Source organism: Siniperca chuatsi, linkage group LG14 (genome assembly GCF_020085105.1).
Source record: "Siniperca chuatsi isolate FFG_IHB_CAS linkage group LG14, ASM2008510v1, whole genome shotgun sequence".
NCBI lineage: Eukaryota > Metazoa > Chordata > Actinopteri > Centrarchiformes > Sinipercidae > Siniperca > Siniperca chuatsi.
The window spans coordinates 301,798-322,763 of NC_058055.1; the positions used below are offsets into that span (position 1 = coordinate 301,798).

General features: G+C 41.6%; 1 protein-coding gene across 5 annotated transcripts in view; it reads left to right on the forward strand.

Moving 5' to 3' along the window:
- The window catches only part of LOC122888246 (kin of IRRE-like protein 3), a 301,529-nt gene that overhangs the window by 231,380 nt on the left and 49,183 nt on the right, over positions 1-20,966 (forward strand). For all 5 annotated transcript variants that reach the window (XM_044222437.1, XM_044222434.1, XM_044222436.1 and 2 more), the window contains 3 exons: positions 1,654-1,759; positions 17,241-17,389; positions 19,086-19,213. In XM_044222437.1, coding sequence (XP_044078372.1) covers positions 1,654-1,759; positions 17,241-17,389; positions 19,086-19,213 — 383 coding nt within the window. The remainder of the gene's footprint in view (positions 1-1,653; positions 1,760-17,240; positions 17,390-19,085; positions 19,214-20,966) is intronic.

The following is a 20,966-nucleotide window of genomic DNA, read 5'->3' on the forward strand; positions in this document are numbered from 1 at the left end:
CTGACGGAGTCGAGGCTGTAGCGGAGAGTTGGATGGTGAGTCTAGACACCTGCTGCGTCAACTGCGTGAGCTGGGTCAACATGGCCTGATTGCTGTCGGCGAGGGTACGGATTATCTGCTCATGCTGTCCCAGAAGAATCCCTTGGCTTGTTATTGTGGTGGAATGGAAACTTCCTCCGGGAGAGCGCCTGCTGGGTCCATGTTGGCCAGATTGTTCTGTAATGTGAACAAGCTTGGCACCCAAAAGCAGGACACACGGACAGAGCAGATCAAGTTCTGAACAGTTTTATTGTGCAGATGGATCAGGAGACAGCGGCGTGTCTGGCGAAGTGCGTTGTTGTCCTGTGAGCTCGACTGGACTGGGACGGGGGCTGGATGATGGTGCTTTGAGTGGAGACCAGGGAAGCGGGTTCTGGGCTGGCTGGCGTGGTTGAAGGCTGGGCTGATCGGGTGAAGACATGGTGAGACTGGGACCAGAGTCCGATGGCCGTGGAACAAGGAAGTGATGGCTGCTGGCACAGAATGGAAATCTCGGGGAACCAGAGACAGACGGAAGCAGTGATCACCGGCAGCGCAGAGATCTATGACGGAGACAAACAAGGTTACCATCAAGTAAGTACAGGTAAACTTCAAAAGCCATTACGTATAGCGCGTACTGGGTACGAAGACGATCTGGCGCTGGTAGTGTGGATGAGCCTGGTAGATAAACTGTGGTGGTTGATGATGATGATGATGATGATGATCAGGTGTGCCGGTAATCAATAGCAGCCGGGAGATCTGGAAGCCAGCCCAGAACACAGACACATACACACACACACACACTTACACAAACAAGACGGACAGGGGACCGCCAGGAAACACAGGGGAAGGCAGATACAGAAGAGCACAAAAGGATCAGGGGGCATAGTGGCTAACTATGACAATATGTTGCCATGTATGCCCAAATAAAACAATAGTACATATGTAATATTTATGTCATGTATTAAACATCAGACAATTTGACTATCATGAGAACTTTGAAGTAGATGATGGTAGCCTGATTCAGTGTTTCAGTTGTGGGCTCTCACCATCTTACCTGCACTTCTGGCTCTAGTTACACCTTTCTTCAGCAGCTTTACACATCCAGTCACACAGCACAGTAATTGACTGTTTTAAGGAGTTCCTTGAGAAGTTTTGAAGCTGACGAGTGTTGCCATGTGGTAAGGCATTGTGATCAAATGCTAAGCTCATTCTGGACACAATTTTTGGTTCCATCTGCAAAACTTCTCCCAGCAGTCAGTCCAATCTTTACAGCTGCAATAGTTCCACACCCATGACCTTCACTTTAAGGGACCCAAAGAGCAATCTATACAAAAGATTAGAAATATTCAGAAGCTAATAATTTATGCAGTCTACAGGTTTGAGTGCTGCCAATGTAAACAAATGAGAGAGTTAGTTTCTCACATTCAGCACTTTTGACCAAGGAGTATTTAGGAATGTTTTGAACAAAATCTGAGGAGAGAGTCCACATGAAAGCGTCAAGTGCAGACAGACTTGTGGAAGATTTGAAACTCCTTACAGTGTGTGACCACAGCCACTAGTGACTTTAAAACGATGACCAAGACACCATATGCTGCTTTGTCCTTCATCCTCTCATGATTTCCCCTTTCTCAGACCTGCCCATTGTCAACCTCACCGTGGAGCCGCAGCCTATTCTGGAGGGAAACGTGGTCAAATTCCACTGCGCCGCCAAAGCCAACCCACCTGTCATCTATTACAGGTGAGCCTCACCATATCCACTTCACTGTGATGGTTTGTGTGCAGACAAACCTTTTTTTGTGTTTCCCCTCAAGCACACACACACTTTGTTGTTTGTCGGTTCACATTTACTTACATTTCTTACAAAATCAAAGTGAGCAAATATTGTCCTAAAGTGGGGAGTTCACAAAATAATCACTTAAGCAATTGTAACTCAAGTGGTCAAGACAAGGGAAAAACACTTAGTATACTAACCAGTCAGTGACTTAAAATGTTGCATTTTAGACAATACATTAGGTGTCCACTAATAAGTCCAGTAATATGGTGGAAAAAAAGGGAGACTTACTGTTTTACTGAATACCTCAGATACTTAGTTTTGTTTTTCCATAGGTGTGAATGTAAGCATGAATGGTTGTCCATCTCTATGTGTCAGCCCTGTGATTGACTGGTGACCTGCCAAGGGTGTACCCCGACTCTCGCCCCAGCCACCCTCTAAAAGGATAAGCAGGTATAGCTAATGATAGAATGGAGTTTTGTTTTTCCTCTGACCTCAAGCCAAGATAGCAGCTTACAATGTTGATCTTTTAATGCTTTAATAACACAATTGAAACTACAATGTGAACTCAGGCCATGCAACAGTAATACATGATATGCTATTTCATGAGGTAATACATCTCCAGACAGTGCCGCTGCTAGCCATTTTGGTGCCCTAAGCATAATTCCTTTATGATGCCCCCCACCCCGACTATGAGAAAAAAAAAACGTTTGTTTTTGCCAGTTTAACTTTTTATTACCAAACATAACTCAATACCAATAACACACAATAGCAGCATCACAGTATAAAAATTAAGAACACTAAAAAGAGAAAGTAAAATCTTCACAGCTTTGCTGACTTTGTAAACAGTAAACAGAATAGCAAAATAAAAAAAATATCAAAATAATCCAGACTTTTTTTTTGCAAATTCAATGTCACTTTGAATAAATTAAATTAAATAATCATCAATAAGTACAAACAAGAATAGTCAGTCTTCTTAAATAAAACAAAGATTTAGAGGACTAAAAGTCACAACTTTAATTACTTTGTAAACACAGTAGGCTATGTAGAACAGCTAAAAACACACATTCAAGTAAAGTGCAAAATCTTCTTAGACCAAATGTTGTTAAAATAAACCAAAGACATACATTTTGAGGGAGCCATAATGCTATTCTGTATGGTTCAAGCATTTCCACCAGTTTTGGGAGGCTCTATAGAACCACACGTCTGCATTTCCTCGCTGCAAAATCACTAATTAGGTCATAATATGACAGCTTCTGAGCCACTTCACCATTGATGCTGATGACAGCAAGACCACTTAGACGTTCCTGCCCCATTGTTGAACGCAAGTATGTTTTAATGAGCTTTAGTTTTGAAAAACTTCGCTCAGCAGAGGCAACTGTAACAGGGAGAGTTAATGCAACTCTAAGAGCAACCCAGAGATTTGGATACACGTCTTGAAGGCTATTCTCATGGAGAAATGTGAGCAACTCCAAGGCAGTTGTCTGTGGGGACAGTTGAGGAAGGTTGATGATTTCCTGAACCATCTCAAGTCCGTCAATATCAGAATTTCCTTCCTCAGTCAGTGTCTTCTGCACTTCAATGCATTTTTTTGTAAGTCCTCCTTGGACATTCCGTGCACTCTGCTGAAATCGAGCAGCACTCCAAATTTGTCTCTGACCTGGGTCATGGTCTCAAAATGCTCCTGCAGTGACATCAAAGCTGAGTCCACAGCACTATTGAAAAATGTTACCTCAAGCCTTTTGAGGGCATCACTGAAGGGCTCGTCAGCAGTCTCATATGCAAACTGCCTTTTTGTGTTCCTGAGCCTTTTCTCCTTGAGCTCTGGCTCTATGTTCATGGCCTCACTAAGCTCCTTGGCAGATGACACTGCCTCAGCAATTTCAGAGTGCCTGTATCTGGAGGTTTTGGCATTGTCAATGAGCCTGACAGCAATGTCAAGCTGCACTGAACTAGTCTGCAGAAGCTTGTTTACTTGGTTAGTGGTCGTAAGAATTTCACACCAGACAACAGATCAGAAATCTAAAAGATGCCACCTCTTCTGCCAGGGCTTGAGCCTCTATTTTTGCGACTGAGTCATTTACAGTTTGCCTAGCCTTGATGAGCGCATTTCTGATTTCTTTAATTTGGCTTCTGGCAGCTGTGACACTCTTAAGCCTGCTCTCCCACCTCACATCACTCCATGATTTCACAGTCAGGTTGACGTGTTTTTTCAAGATGCTCCATCGCTGTGTAGCTCCTGAGAAGAAACAGAATAGCTTCTGCAAATAGCCAAAATAGCCAGTGGCATCCCTGGACGACTTAGCAGCATCAGCTATGACAAGATTAATTGAATGAGTTGCGCAAGGAACAAACAACACCCTCGAATTAAGTTGTAGCAGTCGGGCCTGAACTCCTTGCTTTTTCCCCTTCATGTTTGCTCCATTGTCGTAGACCTGTCCGCGGCAATTATCAAACGGAATGCTGAGTTCCTTCAACTTGTCTAGAAGGACAGTAGACAGGTTCAGGCCAGTTGTTTCAACCACCTCCATATAACCAAGGAAATACTCCTTGATATTTGGCTTTGGCACCAAATCAACAATTCGCACGATGAGGGACATTTGTTCCTTGTGGCTTATATCAGGTGTACAGTCAAGAATAATGGAGAAATATTTCGCTCCCTGAATCTGTGTCTGGATTGTTTGTAATGTTTTGGTGGAGATGCTCTGGATCAGTTCATTTTGTGTCTGCTGTCCAAGATAATGCGTTCGGGAGCTTTCATCGGTTATCTTGGTCAGGTGGTTCTCCATCATGGGATCAAAACTGGCTAAAAGCTCCATTTCCTTTAAGAAGTTGCCATTGTCTGGCTCATACAGACACTGAAGAGCCTCTAAATGACAAATTCCTTGAGGCAAGAGATAGGGTTATTTTAAGTAAGCGTTTGAGAATATCTCGCCACCTTCTTTTTTCTGCCTCCAGCAATGTCAGTGCCTGGTGGTCTATTGTCATATTTGTCTGTAAACGCATGTCCAGTTCTCTCCATTTAAACATGCACTGGGCATGGTCTGAGCTACATTCATGACTCCTTAAACTACTGTTTATGTTGGACCAGTCACTGTGGCCCTCTGCAGTCAGCTTTATAGCTTTCAAACTGAAAAGCTTACACGCAAAACAGAACACAGCATTGTTCTGTTGCGAGTAAACAAGCCAACGTCTCATGATTTTCTCTCCATTTGAGAGCGTTTTGAATTGTAGGCTACTATGAAACGCCCTGCCATCTAGTCCCTTTGGAAAATTAAAATCTGATGGGACTTTAAATGGGCCTCTTTGTACTATTTCAACACGATCTGCGTCTAAAACCTTTGACGGCCAAAAAGCAGGATCAGTTGGAGGGGGCACACAGGTCTCTACATTGTCACCTGCTGATGGACTCTCAATGACAGGACTTGTCCTTTCAGAGGTGGTGGTTATCTGTTGTGTATCTGTCCCTAAACTACTGGATGAGGGTGGTTGATCAGGGCTTGGTCCTATTGTGGAGTCTACAGACCTGCTGTCCGGCTGGGGTTGATGTGTGCCTGAACTGCTTGTACATGGCTGCTCCTCCTGCTCGTCATCTGTATCTTCCTCTTGGCATTGTGCTCCTCCTCGTACGTATCTCAGCATTGCCCCTGCAATAATTTAGAAATACGACGAAAAAGGATCAGTATAGAAAGAGACAAAATATTTAAACAAAGAATCTTATACCAGAAAAATATTATAAACATTTATAACTGAAAGCATGGCAGCCGAGGAGTTCTCCCTCTTTTATTCCTTATTTATCTATTATTAAAAATAAAAAAAATAAAAAAATTCTGCGTTAGATTAAACTGAGAAGGGTCATAGGCATAGCACTTGCATATTGTTGTCCTACTGTTAGTTTAACTGCTTCTATTGTTCTCATTTGTAAGTCGCTTTAGATAAAAGCATCTGCTAGATGAATAAATAAATGTAAATCTAAATCTAATCTAATATAAAGCATAATAGAATGAGGTGCCATAATGCACACAAATCAACAGTAATGTTTGCTTAATAATGACATTTTTTATATATATATAAAAATAGGAATTGTTAGCCTACCATGTGCACTGTACTGACTGCTAACTGTTAACGTTACTGAGAAAGTATTAACCACCATCACATCAAAATAAACCATAAACTACTGCTCAATATCTAAAGAAAGATAGTAAAAAAAAAAAGTAACAGCTAGCTGGCGTCAAGTCAGTTATTTTTAAAATAGGTAATGTTTAACAGTAAAATCTCAATTTAGCTTGCACCTTAGTTGTAAGTTATAATAACATAGTTTGCTAATGCTAACATTAATGTCAGCAAGTTCGAGGCGCATTACGATTAGCAGCAGCACGCACATGCAGCACATTTCCCGTATTTATGAATGATTAAACATGGACTTACCTGAAAGTGATGCACGGGCATCATCTCGCAGTTTCTTCTTCTTTCGTTTCTCAGCAACCGACTCCTGCTGTCTTTTCGAGCCATGCTCAAATCTGTCAAACTGCGTCAGGCAGGCGCCGCGCGAACAACCGGAACAGACCATCCGGCATGGGGGAACTAGACTAGAGCAATTATTAAATATCTTTCTTGTTCCCCTTTTTTGTTACATATACATGGCTAAAATATGCCTAATATTTCTATAGGCTAATGAAATAATACCGGCATTTTAAAAAAAAATTTCATTAGGCTATTTTTGGTGCCCCCTCAGCACTTGGTGCCCTACGCACAGTGCGTGATGCGCGTGGTGGGAGCGGCGGCACTGAGGCTGGCGCATGCGCACTCACTCTGAAACGGAGTAGGATAATTCCTACTCCGTTTCTCTTCCTATCTGACCCGTGGTAGAACAACTTGAACCCTGCTCCTAAGCTTCTAGCCTTGCTACCTTTCCACCTGGTCTGCTGGATACACAGTATGTCCACCTTCCTTCTCTGCATCATGTCAATCAACTCTCTAGCCTTCCCTGTCATAGTCCCAACATTCAATGTCCCTACATTCTTAGCTTTCCTCTTCTCTCTCTGCCTACGAACACACCTTCCTCCTCTCCTTCTTTGTCTTTGGCCAACAGTAGTCCAATTTCCACCAGTACCCTGTAGGTCAACAGCACCGATGGCGGTCGTTGTTAACCCGGGCCCCAACCGATCCGGTATGGAAGTCATTGTCACGATTCACATTTTTAATTTGGCATGTGTTTTACGTCGGATGCACTTCCTGACACAACCCTCTGCATTTATCCAGACTTGGGACTGGCACAAAAAGACACTGGCTTGTGCCCACTTGCGGTTACAAAAAAGAACATTAAAATATAAAGTTAAAAAGAACCACAAAGAGAAACCTACCAACGACAACATTAAACAACAAAGGACAAAATACAGAGTTAAAGACATGACAATCGATTAAAAGATTAGTGGGCCAAAAAGGCCAATGAATATAAATGTGCCTTGAGCCTAGATTTAAAAACAGAGATGGAGGGGGCACATCTATTTAATGTAATGAAGCTGTGGATTAATTTTTCCATATCATGGAAAGACAGAATTAGTAGAAAAAGTTTGGAAATGGTTTTTAAGTGGTAATAACTTTTTAACAACAGAACTGATCTGTTTATCAAGACAGAATCAAAGATAACACCCAGGTTTTTTGCAGGTGACTTCACATATGAGGTGAGGTGGCCTAGCATACCGGTAAGGTGGCCTGTGGACGTAGAGGGACCGAACTTCAGTTTTATTACCATTTAACTGAAGGAAATTATTTGCCATCCAGCCTTTAATGTCCTCGAAACAGTCCAGGAGAGGTTGTAGGGAATCCCTAGATTTCAGTGGGAGGTACAGCTGACGTGACAGAAGATGTTATACTTCCTAATAATGTTGCCAAGAGGGAGCATGTACAGGCAAAATAGAACTGGCCCCAGGATTGATCCCTGAGGGACCCTGACTGGGGCAGAGGTCGAGAAAAACTGACCTATAGCAACTAAGAATATCCTATGTTTAAGATAGGATTTGCTGTACCTTTAATACCAACCCATTGTTCGAGACGTGTCAAGTGGTAGCCCATTGTAGCATCTTTTCTAGCCTTGCTAGAAATATGGATATATGGATAAATTGTTGAGAATTATTAAATTCTGACGGATCGTTTCTAACGGCCAGTGAGTTGAGTCAGTGAGTGAGGTACACACACGGAGAGTAGAGACGAGACGAGTCAGAGAAATTATTTCACATGGCGTACTCTAAAAAGAGAAACTTAGACAGCTGAAGCTTTTAATCAAGAATGGACAGAATCTTACATGTTCAATCTTCCCACAGGCAGTTCAAAACCACTATGTCCCATATGTTCCAAGATTGTGGTTATCATTAAAAGCGGCAATGTGAAGCACCACTGAGACAAAGCACAGAGCATCTTTTTAGCAGGTTAACAAGTGGGATGGATTTTGGTCATTTTGCTAACAAGGGGGATGGCATCCCCCCTTATACTGCCTCAAATCGCCTACTGCCGATAGTTATTTAAACATGTAGCATCAAGGTTATGATTTTTGAACAGAGGCTGGACGACGGCATGTTTAAAACATGCAGGGACGGTACCAGAGGGTAAGGCAGGGTACAACATCATGGGGAGAGGTGGTGGGTTTCATGTGCATGACTATGCTCCTCAAGCCGGATAAAGAAACTGGTTGAAATTGATTAAAGGTGGTCGTGGCCCTTGAGCAATGGGGCTGGGGGTAATATTTTAAATTTTTTCAGTAAAGAACCTCAAAAACTTCTCACAGATATCCATGGATGCTTCAACATCATGGAAGATATGGTAATTGAGGACAGAATTTAGGTAGTGAAAAGAATTTTAGGTATGTGAAAATGTGGACTGATTATCTCAGAGAAATATTTGGCTTTTTTGGCTGTTGCTTCGCAATTTGCCAGGCAGTTTTTAAATATTTCAAATGAAGCTGACAGGTGATCTTTTTTCCATCTGCTCAGCTCTCTGACAAGCCTGCCTAAGAGAACGGGTTGAATCGTCCAAACACTGATGGGATTTTAAATTGGGGATGTCTTTATTTGGGGGGGTCCAGAGTCCAGGATAGCTAAGCAGGAGGAGTGGAAGAGTGAAACTAATTTATCTGGGCTCAAAAGAAGGTCAGCAGCAAAGGGAATAAAGTTTGAAATGGTATTTCTTTGATAGGTTTCAGAAAACTGATTTGCTGTGAGAGAATGTATGTTACGGGAGTAATAACCAGGGCTTTTGACAGTGCACAGAGGACTAGATAAATTGGCATCCAATATAATAGGCATGTGGTCAGAAAAACATGCATCCTTAATATTAATATTATAATAATAATCAATAGAAAACCCATAAGACATAATGAGGTAGAGAGTCATGTAATAAATATAAGTCAAGAATATCTGTGGACCCTAATGATGAAAAGAATCCCAGATGCCTTTGTCAGTCTTTATCAGCTGAAAAGAAAACAATGAAATCTAAGTCAGTTTCTGGCATGTGTCTCTTTAAAGATCTTTGTAATGGATTAGTAAATGTGAAAGCACATTAGTAACCTCTACGGGGATATTAGGAATATTTGGTGTCAAAGAGTTGTGAAATTAACGTGTAAAACTATAAGAAAGGATAACAATAAAACTATGAGTAAATCTATGAGTATTTTCTTTCCAACGATTCTATAAAAGATAGTCACAGAAAAAAGTGGGTAGACATAATCTAAGGGCTCTGATAAGGAGGTGATGACAATGATTGTAAGGGTTTTAAAGAATTCAAATGCCCAAGACATACATGAGATTGACTCCTGCTTAATGAAGATAAATGCTGTTACTCTGTGTATACCAGTTACAGTTGTTAAGCAGATCCATAAGGCGAAGCAGTGTTCCCTGACAATTTAAAAAATGTTGTGATCACACTGCTTACAAGACTGGAGATCACTCTGAGTTAGCCAATTTATAAGGAACCCCGACTATGAAGACTTGTAGGACTTATTAGATTAACGTTGGCATCAGCTATATTAATGTGATATAAAAACACTCTAGATGTCTTAGTTTATAAAAAATTAAATAAAAATCCATTCACTTGCAAACAGCCATTGTTGTTTACATCGCAATGCAATCCGGGTAGTGACATCACATGGTTGCACTGGTCTTGACCCTACAGCGGATAAACATGTCTTCTGTTCAATTAAATTCAATTTTATTTATATAGCGCCAATTCATAACAGAAGTTATCTCATTGCACTTTTCCTATAGAGCAGGTCTAGACCATACTCTTTATAATATCATTTACAGAGACCCAACAAATGCCACCATGAGCAAGCATTTGGCGAAAGTGGCAAGAAAAAACTTCCTTTAAGAGGCAGAAACCCTGGAAAGAACCAGACTCAATGGTGGGCGGCCATCCGCTGCTGCTGTGTCAGGTTATGAGAGAGAGAGAGAGAGAGAGAGAGAGAGAGAGAGAGAGAGAGAGGTTTTGAGGGTGGGGGAGAGGGAGGCACAATGCAAATACCACCTAGAATTATAATTTTTTAAATAGTAGAATAGTAGTTGTAGTGTTAATATTAATAAATGAATAATAATAGGAGTGACAGCTATAGGAAAAATAATGTCAGTATTAGTAACAAAGCCAATAACAAAAACTGTAGTAGCAGTTGTTGAGCAGGAACAGGGGGGCAGCTGGTGGCCCACAACCACAGATCCAGTCTCTGCGGCTCCAGAGGCAGAAATACCTGCTGAAAGCAACAGAAGGAGAGAGGAGAGAAACGAGAAAGCACAAAACTAGAGAAATAAGATGTCAAGTTAGTAACATGCAGTAATGGGATAAAAATGCATACAGATGGAGAGAGAGAAAAGAGGTGCATCATGGGAAGTCTCCCAGAAGTCTAGGCCTATAGCAGCATAACTAAGGGATGGTTCAGGACTCACCCAGCCCTAACTGTAAGCTTCATCAAAGAGGAAAGTTTTAAGTCTACCCATAAATGTGGAGATGGTGTCTGCCTCCCGAACCCAAACTGGGATCTGATTCCACAGGAGAGGAGCTTGATAACTGAAGGCTCTGGCTCCCATTCTACTTTTGGAGACTCTAGGAACCACAAGAAACCCGGCATTCTGGAAGCGCAGTGTTCTAGTTGGATAATAAGGTATTACGAGATCTTTAAGATACGATGGTGCCTGACCATTAAGAGCTTTGTAGGTGAGGAGGATTTTAAATTCTATTCTGGATTTTACAGCGAGCCAGTGCAGAGAAGCTAATATTGGAGAAATATGATCTCTTTTCCTAGTTCTTGTCAGTACATGTGCCACAGCATTCTGGATCATCTGGAGAGTCTTAAGGGACCTATTGATAGGTCTCTAGAGTAACTATATCTTTAGATAATGTGTCTCGGAGGTGTTGGGGACCAATTGCAACAACTTTTGTTTTGTCCGAGTTCAACATCAGAAAGTTGCAGGTCAAAAAGAACCCCAAAGAAGGTTAGCTCCATGGTATAACCCCCAAACCTGCAAATTAAAGCAAACATCACGAAAATTTGAAAGGAAATGGCGTTCCAACACCCGGGAAGAATCTCATTTAGTCTGGCAAGATAGTCTTAAAACATATAGGAAAGTCCTCCATCATCACCAGAGCAAACAAGAAGGGGCTCAGAGCCGATCCTTGATGCAGACCCACCTCCACCTTGAACTCCTCTGTCACACCTACAGCACACCTTACCAAGGTCTTACAGCTTACATGTTCATTAATAGAAGAAAATAAAAACAACCCCAGGTTTTTTCAGCACTGTAGCCAGGCTGACAGAGAATCACTGGTCTATCCAGCCATGTATTCCTATAGCCCTCAGCAGTAACAACTTCATGAGCTTCTTTAATGATAAAATTTTAACAACTAGAGAAAAAATTCAACCAAGTCCTGCCTTCAACCAGTGCCGATTTTTCTTCAAACACAGGATCCTTGGAAACAGCTGTAGAGCCTGATGAGTGTTTTGGCTGCTTTGCTCCTGTCGATCTTCTTCAGCTGACTTTGACGATTAATTCCTCTAAGCCATCAACCTGTCTCTTAGACCCCATTCCTATACTAGGCTGCTTAAAGACATTTTACCCTTAGTTAGCACCTCTTTACTGGATATGATCATTCTGTCTTTATTAACAGGCTAAGTAGGTAGCTGTAATTAAACCTCTTCTTAAAAAGCTCACTCTTGATCTAGGCATTTTAGCCAACTATAGACATATATCTAACCTTCCCTTTCTCTCTAAGATAGTTGAGAAAGCAGTCGCCAATCAGTTGTGTGACTTTCTAAGTAACATTTTCAGTCAGGATTTAGAGTGCATCATAGCACAGAGACAGCACTGGTGAAAATTACAAATGACCTTTTAATTGCATCACACAGTGGACTTGTCTCTGTACTTGTCTTAGTTCGATCTTAGTGCTGTGTTCGACAGCATTGACCATCACATCCTATTACAGAGACTGGAACATGTAATTGGCATTAAAGGAGCTGCACTAAGCTGGTTTAATTGTTATCTATCAGATCGATCTCAGTTTGTACATGTTAACGGTGAGTCCTCCGCGCACGCCAAAGATAGTCACAGAGTTTCACAAGGTTCTGTGTTTGGACCGATTGTTATTCATTTGGATTTGTCTGCTGCATGTCTATCTACAATGACAGATTTGTCATTAAAATGTATTTTTCATATAGCATGTCTCTAAGGTACAGATTTATAACAGAACATTGGAGAAGCTTGTGTAAAAGGTAAAAGGTTCTATTCACCTTATATATGCTTCCTTTAGGCAATATTATTAGGAAACACTCCATAAACTTTCATTGCTATGCAGATGATACCCAATTATATCTATCAATCAAGCCAGATGAAACTAACCAGTTAACTAAACTTCAAGCATGCCTTAAGGACATAAAGGATGACCTGCAACTTTCTGACATTAAACTCAGACAAAACTGAAGTTATTGTACTTGGTCCCAGTCACCTCTGATACACATTATCTAAAGATATTATCCAACTAGAACACTGTGCTTCCAGAATGCAAGGTTACTTGTGGTTCCTAGAGTCTCCAAAAGTAGAATGGGAGCCAAAGCCTTCAGTTATCAAGCTCCTCTCCTTTGGAATCAGATCCCAGTTTGGGATCCACATTTAAGAGTAGGCTTAAGACTTTCTTCTTTGATAAAGCTTATAGTTAGGGCTGGCTTGGCTGAGTCCTGAACCATCCCTTAGTTATGCTGCTATAGGCCTAGACTGCCGGGAGACTTCCCATGATGCACCTCTTTCCTCTCTCCTTCTTTCCCTCTCCAATTGTATTCATTTTTATCCCATTACTGCATATTACTAACTCAATATCTTCTCTCTCCCGTAGTTTTGTGCTTTCTCGTTTCTCTCCTCTCTCCTTCTGTCGCTTTCAGCAGGTATTTCTGCCTCCGGAGCCGCAGAGACTGGATCTGTGGTTGTGGGCCACCAGCTGCCCCCTTGTTCTTGCTCGACAACTGCTAGTACAGTTGTTGTTATTAATTATTTTATTTTATTAATGTATTAATATTAACACAACAATTGCTATTCTACTATTTAAAAATATATATATATAAAAAATAACTCTAGGTGGTATTTGCATTGTGCCTCCCTCTCCCCCCTCCCTCAAAATCTCTCTCTCTCAGCAAACAGTCCAGGTTGACAATCAAAGCTGCCGCGCTTTTTGCTGTGTCCCGCAAGCCCTGGCTGTGGGACTCCCTTCCTGAGTGGGCCAAGGCCTTTTGTCTGCTCCCTGTTCCCAGCCAGACTCCTGACCCGCCTGTAACCAGCCAGACTCCCGACCCGCCAATCATTAGCCTGCACCCCAGCCTGCTGGTCTCCAATCAGCATCTCAGCCTGCTAACCAGGTGGTACCTCAGGCTGTTGCTGTCTTGGCGCCTCCTGGGAAAAGCCCCAGGAGGAAGCGTGGCTCCCACAGTTGCTCGCCTGTTCCGCTGCCCTGCTGCTCCCCTGCACCACAGTGGCCTCCAGTCCCTGCTGGATCGCAGCAGCCATCACCCCCTGCTGGATCGCAGCAGCCCTCTGTCCCTGGAGTCTTTGCTGGATCGCAGTAGCCCCCAGTTCCTGGACTCCCTGCTGGATCGCAGACGCCTCCATTCCTGGCTGGATCGCAGCAGCATCAATCCCTAGTCGCCGCTGGATCGCAGCCGCCTCCTGCCCCAGTTGGATCGCAGCAGCACCAACCCCTTGCCGCCGTTGGATCGCAACTGTCGTAGGGGGTGCTGAATGAAGGTATGTGGACCCAAAAGCAGATGACGAGGAAGCAGTCTCAAGGTGAAGTAGCCGGAACTTCCGTGTTTATTGTGGGGTGGTATGCAGGCAAGTACAGGCAGATAAGTACCGGATAGCATGGGTGAAAGCAGGGGAGTGAGTCCAAGGTGGAAAACACAGTTCACAGGGGAGCAGGCAAAATCCAAAAATCCAAAATCCAAGAATCCAGAATCCAGAATCCAAACAAGGTCCACAGGAGATTAAAGAATACAATAGTCAAGGGCTCGGCAAGGAACAACACCATGTGTACAACAATGATCCGACACAGAACAAAGAAAAGACCAAGACTAAATACCCTAGGGGAGGTGAGATAACAAGACACTGGTGCCAACACTCAAGGGAGGACCAACCATCAAAACTGGAGGGAAAACACAGACAGGAAGTAAAAACACAAGACACAGGAAAGAGAATACTACAAAATAAACCAGGAAGTGCCAATACCAAAACTACAACAGTAACCACCTTTTTTCCCGGTTGGATCGCAGCCGTCTCCTGCCCCAGTTGGATTGCAGCAGCACCAATCCTTTGCCGCCGCTGGATCACAACCACCATTTTTCCCCGGCTGGATCGCAGCAGCACAAATCCCTCGTCACCACTGGATCACAGCCGCCTCCTGCCCCGGTTGGATCGCAGTAGCAGCCATCCCTAGTCGCCGCTGGATCGCAGTCACCTCCTGCCCCGGTTGGACCGCAGCACACCGCAGAACCATCCGCTGGGTCGCAGCACGCCACAGAATTTTCTGCTGGATCGCAGCAGTATCCTTCTTTTCTGCCAGAGTGGCAGGCTCCGGGTTCCCGGACATCACTGGTTCTGCCAGCTCCTCTACCAGTCTCTCCATTGCCGGCTGCTGTCCCGTTGCCGGCCCCCTGTCCTGCTGTCCTGTTGCCGGGCCCTGATCCAGTTCTCCGGCCTCCAGAAGAGTTTCGTCTTTGCCGCCGGCCTCCAGAAGGGTTTTGTCTTCACCGCCGACCTCCAGAAGGGTTTCGTCTTCGCTGCCGGCCTCCAGAAGGTGTCGATCTTCGTCACAGACCTCATGAGGTCATCTCTGCACCTGCCCAGCCCCGGGCCATCCGCCCAAGGTCCTCAGCTCCGCACATGCCCAGCCCCTGGGCCGTCCGCCCGAGGTCCTCAGCTCTGCACATGTCCAGCCCCCAGGCCGTCCGCCCAAGGTCTACCACTTGTAAAGGCTTCACTTAGATGGTCAGAGACCTTATTTAAGTGAATATTGAAGTCACCAATAACTAAGATCTTATCAGAGTGAGTAATAAGATCTGAGATAAAATCACCAAATTCTTCTAAACATTGGGAGTAAGGCCCCGGTGGTCTATAGAGAACCACAAGGTTGAACCCATTTACTTGGATAAAGCAATTCATAGTTGGTGGTGATGGTTTTAATATCAGAGCCTCAAATGAATTACATTTATTTTCCCATTTGGAGGTTAAGTTGAATATCGACTTAAAGATTAAAGCAACACCCCAACCCTGTTTAGTGGCCCGAGCAGCATGGGAGTTGGTGTAGTTAGGTGGGGAAGCTTCATGTAATGGTAAGAAAACATTTGGTTTCAGCCATGTTTCACGTAAACCGATCATGTCCAGATTATGCTCCACAATCAAATCCTTTATCAGTAAGGCTTTGGTAGATAATGATCTGATATTCATAAAACCAAATTTGAGGGTCTTGCTAGGGCTGCAGTTTTCAATATTACACAAACCAGTGGTGTTACTAGTAGATAATGTCTTGATTGGAACAAGATACTTTTAGTTAGTTAAAGGTTTCAGACAGAAGACCGACAGCGAATATGAAGCGTGTTCAAATATTGAGAAACTCTGCTGAGAAATGTCTGGTCAAGTTTTAAAGAGGAGAAGGGAGGGAGGGGGTATTTTTGACAGCAAAATGACGTGGGTGTTCCAAACAAGTATCATTGACCAGTCAGAGAGAGAGACAGAAAAATTCACTGATCTGATGACTGAAAGGAGGTCAGCTATAGTCAGTTGTCTATACATATATCACAAACCTACAATATTTTAATTTGATCATTTAATATTCTTTTTTTCAAACGTTTTAAATATCAAACCTTTGCTTAGTGAATAAGGGTAAAACCCATGAACAACCATTACATTCTCCATTTCTAAAGACACCCTTCACCTTTTAATATATTTGCTACCTTTTAGATGCAACACTTCCTTATTTAGTGTCGGCATAGTTAATGAAAGCTGCAGATGAATTAAACCATCATTTAATGCAGAAGTAAACGTCGCACTAGAGCAAGTGTTATCTACACCTTTCTGTTTCATGAGCATGTTTCATGGATGAAGCTACAGAGAGCCTTCAGCATACATTAGGTTTCCTTCTGCACCACAGAATACTTAAGTTCCTGTCAACTATTTAATACATAGCAATACTCTATTGCTCCCTGTAGGGAAATTTATCTGTGTTGTCTCCCTCAAGGGAGGTCAAAGGTCAAGGTCAGCTACACAACAGCAGCCGAGGATTTAGTGTCATTCAAAGACGCTTATTCAGCAAGGTGGATGCTTCCCAAAAATACACTTCTACATTTGAAGAAGGATCTCTGGATTCAATACACCACTCTGCTGACTGTTATTATAAAAGCTCTGACGTACGACCCTGTACTACAATGTATGTAGTCTTGTATGTATCTATGTATGAAGGTACTGTGACTTTTACAGCACTGTGATACTGTAGATAAGATTAACTGCAATTGTTAGCATTCAGCTTTACTTTGCTGCTTGCTGTTGCCAAAAACCTGTAATAAATACTTTATTCTTGAGACAAATGTATGTATGCATTGTCAGCTCATGTTTGTAGTCTATTTTAAAAGTAGTCCTGTTTTTAGTCTAAAGCAGCTCTGTGAGGCTTTTGTGTTTGTTTTTAATGGTTTTAATTGAATTCAACTTTGCATTCTTTCCTGTATAATTATGATAAAGTCATTTGAGCTGAGACTTAATTAAATATATTAATTCTCAACTGACTCCAAGAACACAGAATCTCCAAAACTCATAATTTCCATCTCTGATCCATTGCATGTTTAAAGAAAAATCCTTTCTGAAATGAATTGGCCTTTGTTTCCTTGATAAACCCACATATAATTTGTTATATGGTCTGTTTCTGATTATTTCAGGTGGGCCAAAGGAGGTAGTTTGATTACAGACGTGTCTGGTGACACCTATGAGGTTCTTGTGGATCACTCTTTCTTCACTGAGCCTGTTTCCTGTGAGGTCACCAATGCACTGGGCAACATCAACATCAGCAGAAATGTGGATGTCTACTGTGAGTGTTTTTCAGCTTCATCAAACACCTGAGCACAGAGTGTACGGATGTTTTGTAAGGAATCATGAACACATGGAAACATTGCTGCCTGGATTATGTTCGTTAGCAATGTTTTCTTTTGTGTAGGAAGCGCTACATTTATATACCGCACAAAAGTCATAGAGAGGTGATTGGGGTGGATGGTGCATCCACGTGCACTTCTTTGATACCAGAGACCGGGGTTCATGTCTTGAGTCCTGTGTGTTGTTAGGTTTAGGCAGCAGAAGCCCTTTGGTTAAGGTTAGGGAAAGATTATGGTTTAGTTAAATTTTAATAAAAACAAACATCCTGTGTCATGCTTCAAGTTACTTTTGACTTTTTCAGTATTTAGCCAAAAACACCATCTTTCCCTAACTTTAAGTGCTGTAAGTGTCTAAACAGATGAACATGAATATAAAGAAATGCACTCAGTTCTCTTCTTCTTCTATGAAATGTCACACACGGGTGCTAGAACTTGAAGCTGAAAAATTTAATCGCGCAAACTACAAGCAGATATTATATCGCAAGAGCGATTGTAGGGAAAAAAGAAATACGTTGTCAGTTTTGTGATACATTCAGTATAAACATTTTGCAACTTCATTAACAATGTACAACTTCCCGATGAAATGTATCATTCTTGAAGCAGTTGGTGCTAGAAATCAATTTATTTTTATTTATATAGCGTCAATTCATAACATAAGTATCAAAATATTGATGTTGACACATTTTCAGCATTAATGTCATTGATTATGTAAACTACTAGTGGCAGCCCTAAAGTGCAATGAGATATCATTGCACTTTAGGGCTGCCACTCCATAAAGGGCTACCACTCCATAAACCGCAGCGTGATGTCTGGTTACGTCTCTGAAACCATAGTGTTGTCTATTCATTAGTTAGGAGAGCTTTTTAATATTTTGTCCTTGTAGCTGTTTTATCATTCACTGTGGTATTTTATTTCTCTCTTTGTGAAGGACTTTGTACTTTGTTTTGATAAGCTCTATAAATAAAGTTTTATTATTATTAATATAAAGCCATAAAGTCGTCTGCCTTCTACCTTTAGAAATTCCATTGAATAATAAGTGTAAATGTTCAGGTTAGAATCTGGGCTGGACTGCCAGTTTAAACCTGCAGTTTTCCACTTTAATATGTAAACCTTTGTTTACATTTTCTTTTTTGTTGCATGATACAATGACATACAATTTGTCAAAATAAAATGAATTCAAATTAAATTGTCAATTAGATTTTTGGAGGAAAATTAATCATTATGTTAATCGGAAAAATAGTCGATAGATTAATCGATAGAAAAATAGTCGTTAGTGGCAGCCCTATTGTACTGTTCCTGTAGAGCAGGTCTAGACCATGCTCTTTTTAATATTATTTACAGAGTCCCATAGGTTCCCACCATGAGCAAGGTGTCAGTGGCAAGGAAAAACTTCTTTTTAAGAGGCAGAACCAGACTCAGGGTGGGTGGCCATCTGTTGCTGCCAGTTGAAGGCTCATAAGAGTTTTTTTTTCTCAGATGGCAGCTCAGATTTCCAGGGGAAAAAATACATAATCAGATTCTACACTTACTATATAGAGTATAAAAATATAAAAAAATATTCGCATTATAGTTTTTATTCTCTTTTCTATACAGATAATTAAAAAGTACAGATAATTTCTCTCATGCATCTTCCAGTTGGGCCAAGGATGGCGGCAGAGCCACAGTCTCTGCAGGTGGACCTGGGATCTGATGCCGTTTTCAGCTGTGCTTGGACAGGAAACCCCTCTCTAACCATTGTGTGGATGAAACGTGGCTCAGGAGTGGTATGTTTTACTCACCAACAAATGCATTTTACACAACAGTTAATTGTGACCATTTTTATAGGGCATCAGGCCATTAATATTCATTGGGTCACTTTTGGCCAAAGTCCTATGAGACATTTAATTTAGGAATGTGCAGTTCTCTATAACAATAATAATAATCATATAAGGGGATGATGTAAATTTTACACGAGCTTCTCCAATGTTCTGTTGTAAACCTGTACCTAAGAGACATGCTATATGAAAAATATGTTTTTAAAGGACAAATCTGTCATTGTAGCTTGACATGTAGCAGAAAAATCCAAATGAATAAGAATCGGTCAAAGCACAGAACCTTGTGGAACTCCATGACTAACTTTGGCGTGCACGGAGGACTCACCGTTAACATGTACAAACTGAGATCGGTCTGATAGATAGGATTTAAACCAGCTTAGTGTGGCTCCTTTAATGCCAATTACATGTTGCAGTCTTTGTAATAGGATGTGATGGTCAATGGTGTCGAATGGAAGACTAAGATCTAACTAAGACAAGTACAGAGACAAGTACATTGTGTGATGCAATTATTCAATTCAATTCAGTTTTATTTATATAGGGCCAATTCATAACCAAAGTTATCTCATTGCACTCTTCCTATAGAGCAGGTCTAGACCGCACTCTTTATAATTATAATTATAATTATAAGGTCATTTGTAATTTTCACCAGATGCGCTCTAAATCCTGCTTGAATAAACTATTGTTATTTAGAAAGTCAGAGACTGTTTTCTCCCCTGCCTTCCGGCAGGCGCCTCAGGTGCCTCCAGACAAGGACCAGCAGCCTGAGAAACAGCTTTTTTCCCCAGAGCTGTCTTCCTACTGAACTCTGCCCCCCACTGATTCCACTGTCTCCTCATATACCTTAACTTAAATGCTGCTATATTGTTTTTGCTACATGTACCACATGTTCATTTGCACTACCGGACTATTTATTTATACATGTACTGCATCATTTGCACTCCAGTACTATGTACTGAATACTGCAATAACTCATCTACTGCACTGTTAACTATTTCTGTCCATAATTTGCACTACTTAATATTCATTGCACTACTGTTCTGCCCAGTCCAATACATTATTGTACATATCCATCAGTATACTTCTGTTTATAGTAATGCCATCTGTATATAATGTCCATAATACCACTTGTAAAATATTTTCATAATACTGCTCTATCCTGCATTTATGCACGCACTTTATATCCTGCACTTGCTTGTTGCACTTCTGGTTAGACCTAAACTGCATTCCGTTGCCTTGTACTTGTACATGTGTAATGACAATAAAGTTTAATCTAAATCTAAAGTCACACAACTGATTGGCGACTGCCTTCTCAAGGATTTCAGACAGAAAGGGAAGGTTAGATATAGGTCTATAGTTGGCTGAAACCCCTGGATCAAGAGTGGGCTTTTTAGGAAGAGGTTTAATTACAGCTATTTTAACAGACAGCACTTCTTTACTAGATATGATCAATCTAACTAAAGGTAAAACATCTTTAAGCAGCCTAGTTGGGATGGGGTCTAAGAGACAGGTTGATGGCTTAGATGAAGAAATCAAAAAGTAGTCCAAATATATATCAGGTTTTACAGCTGTTTCTAAGGTTCCTGTGTTTGAAGATAAATCAGTACCGGTTGAGGGCAGGATGTGATGAATTTTTTCTCTAATAGTTAAAATTTTATCATTAAAGAAGATCATGAAGTCATTACTGCTGAGGGCTATAGGAATA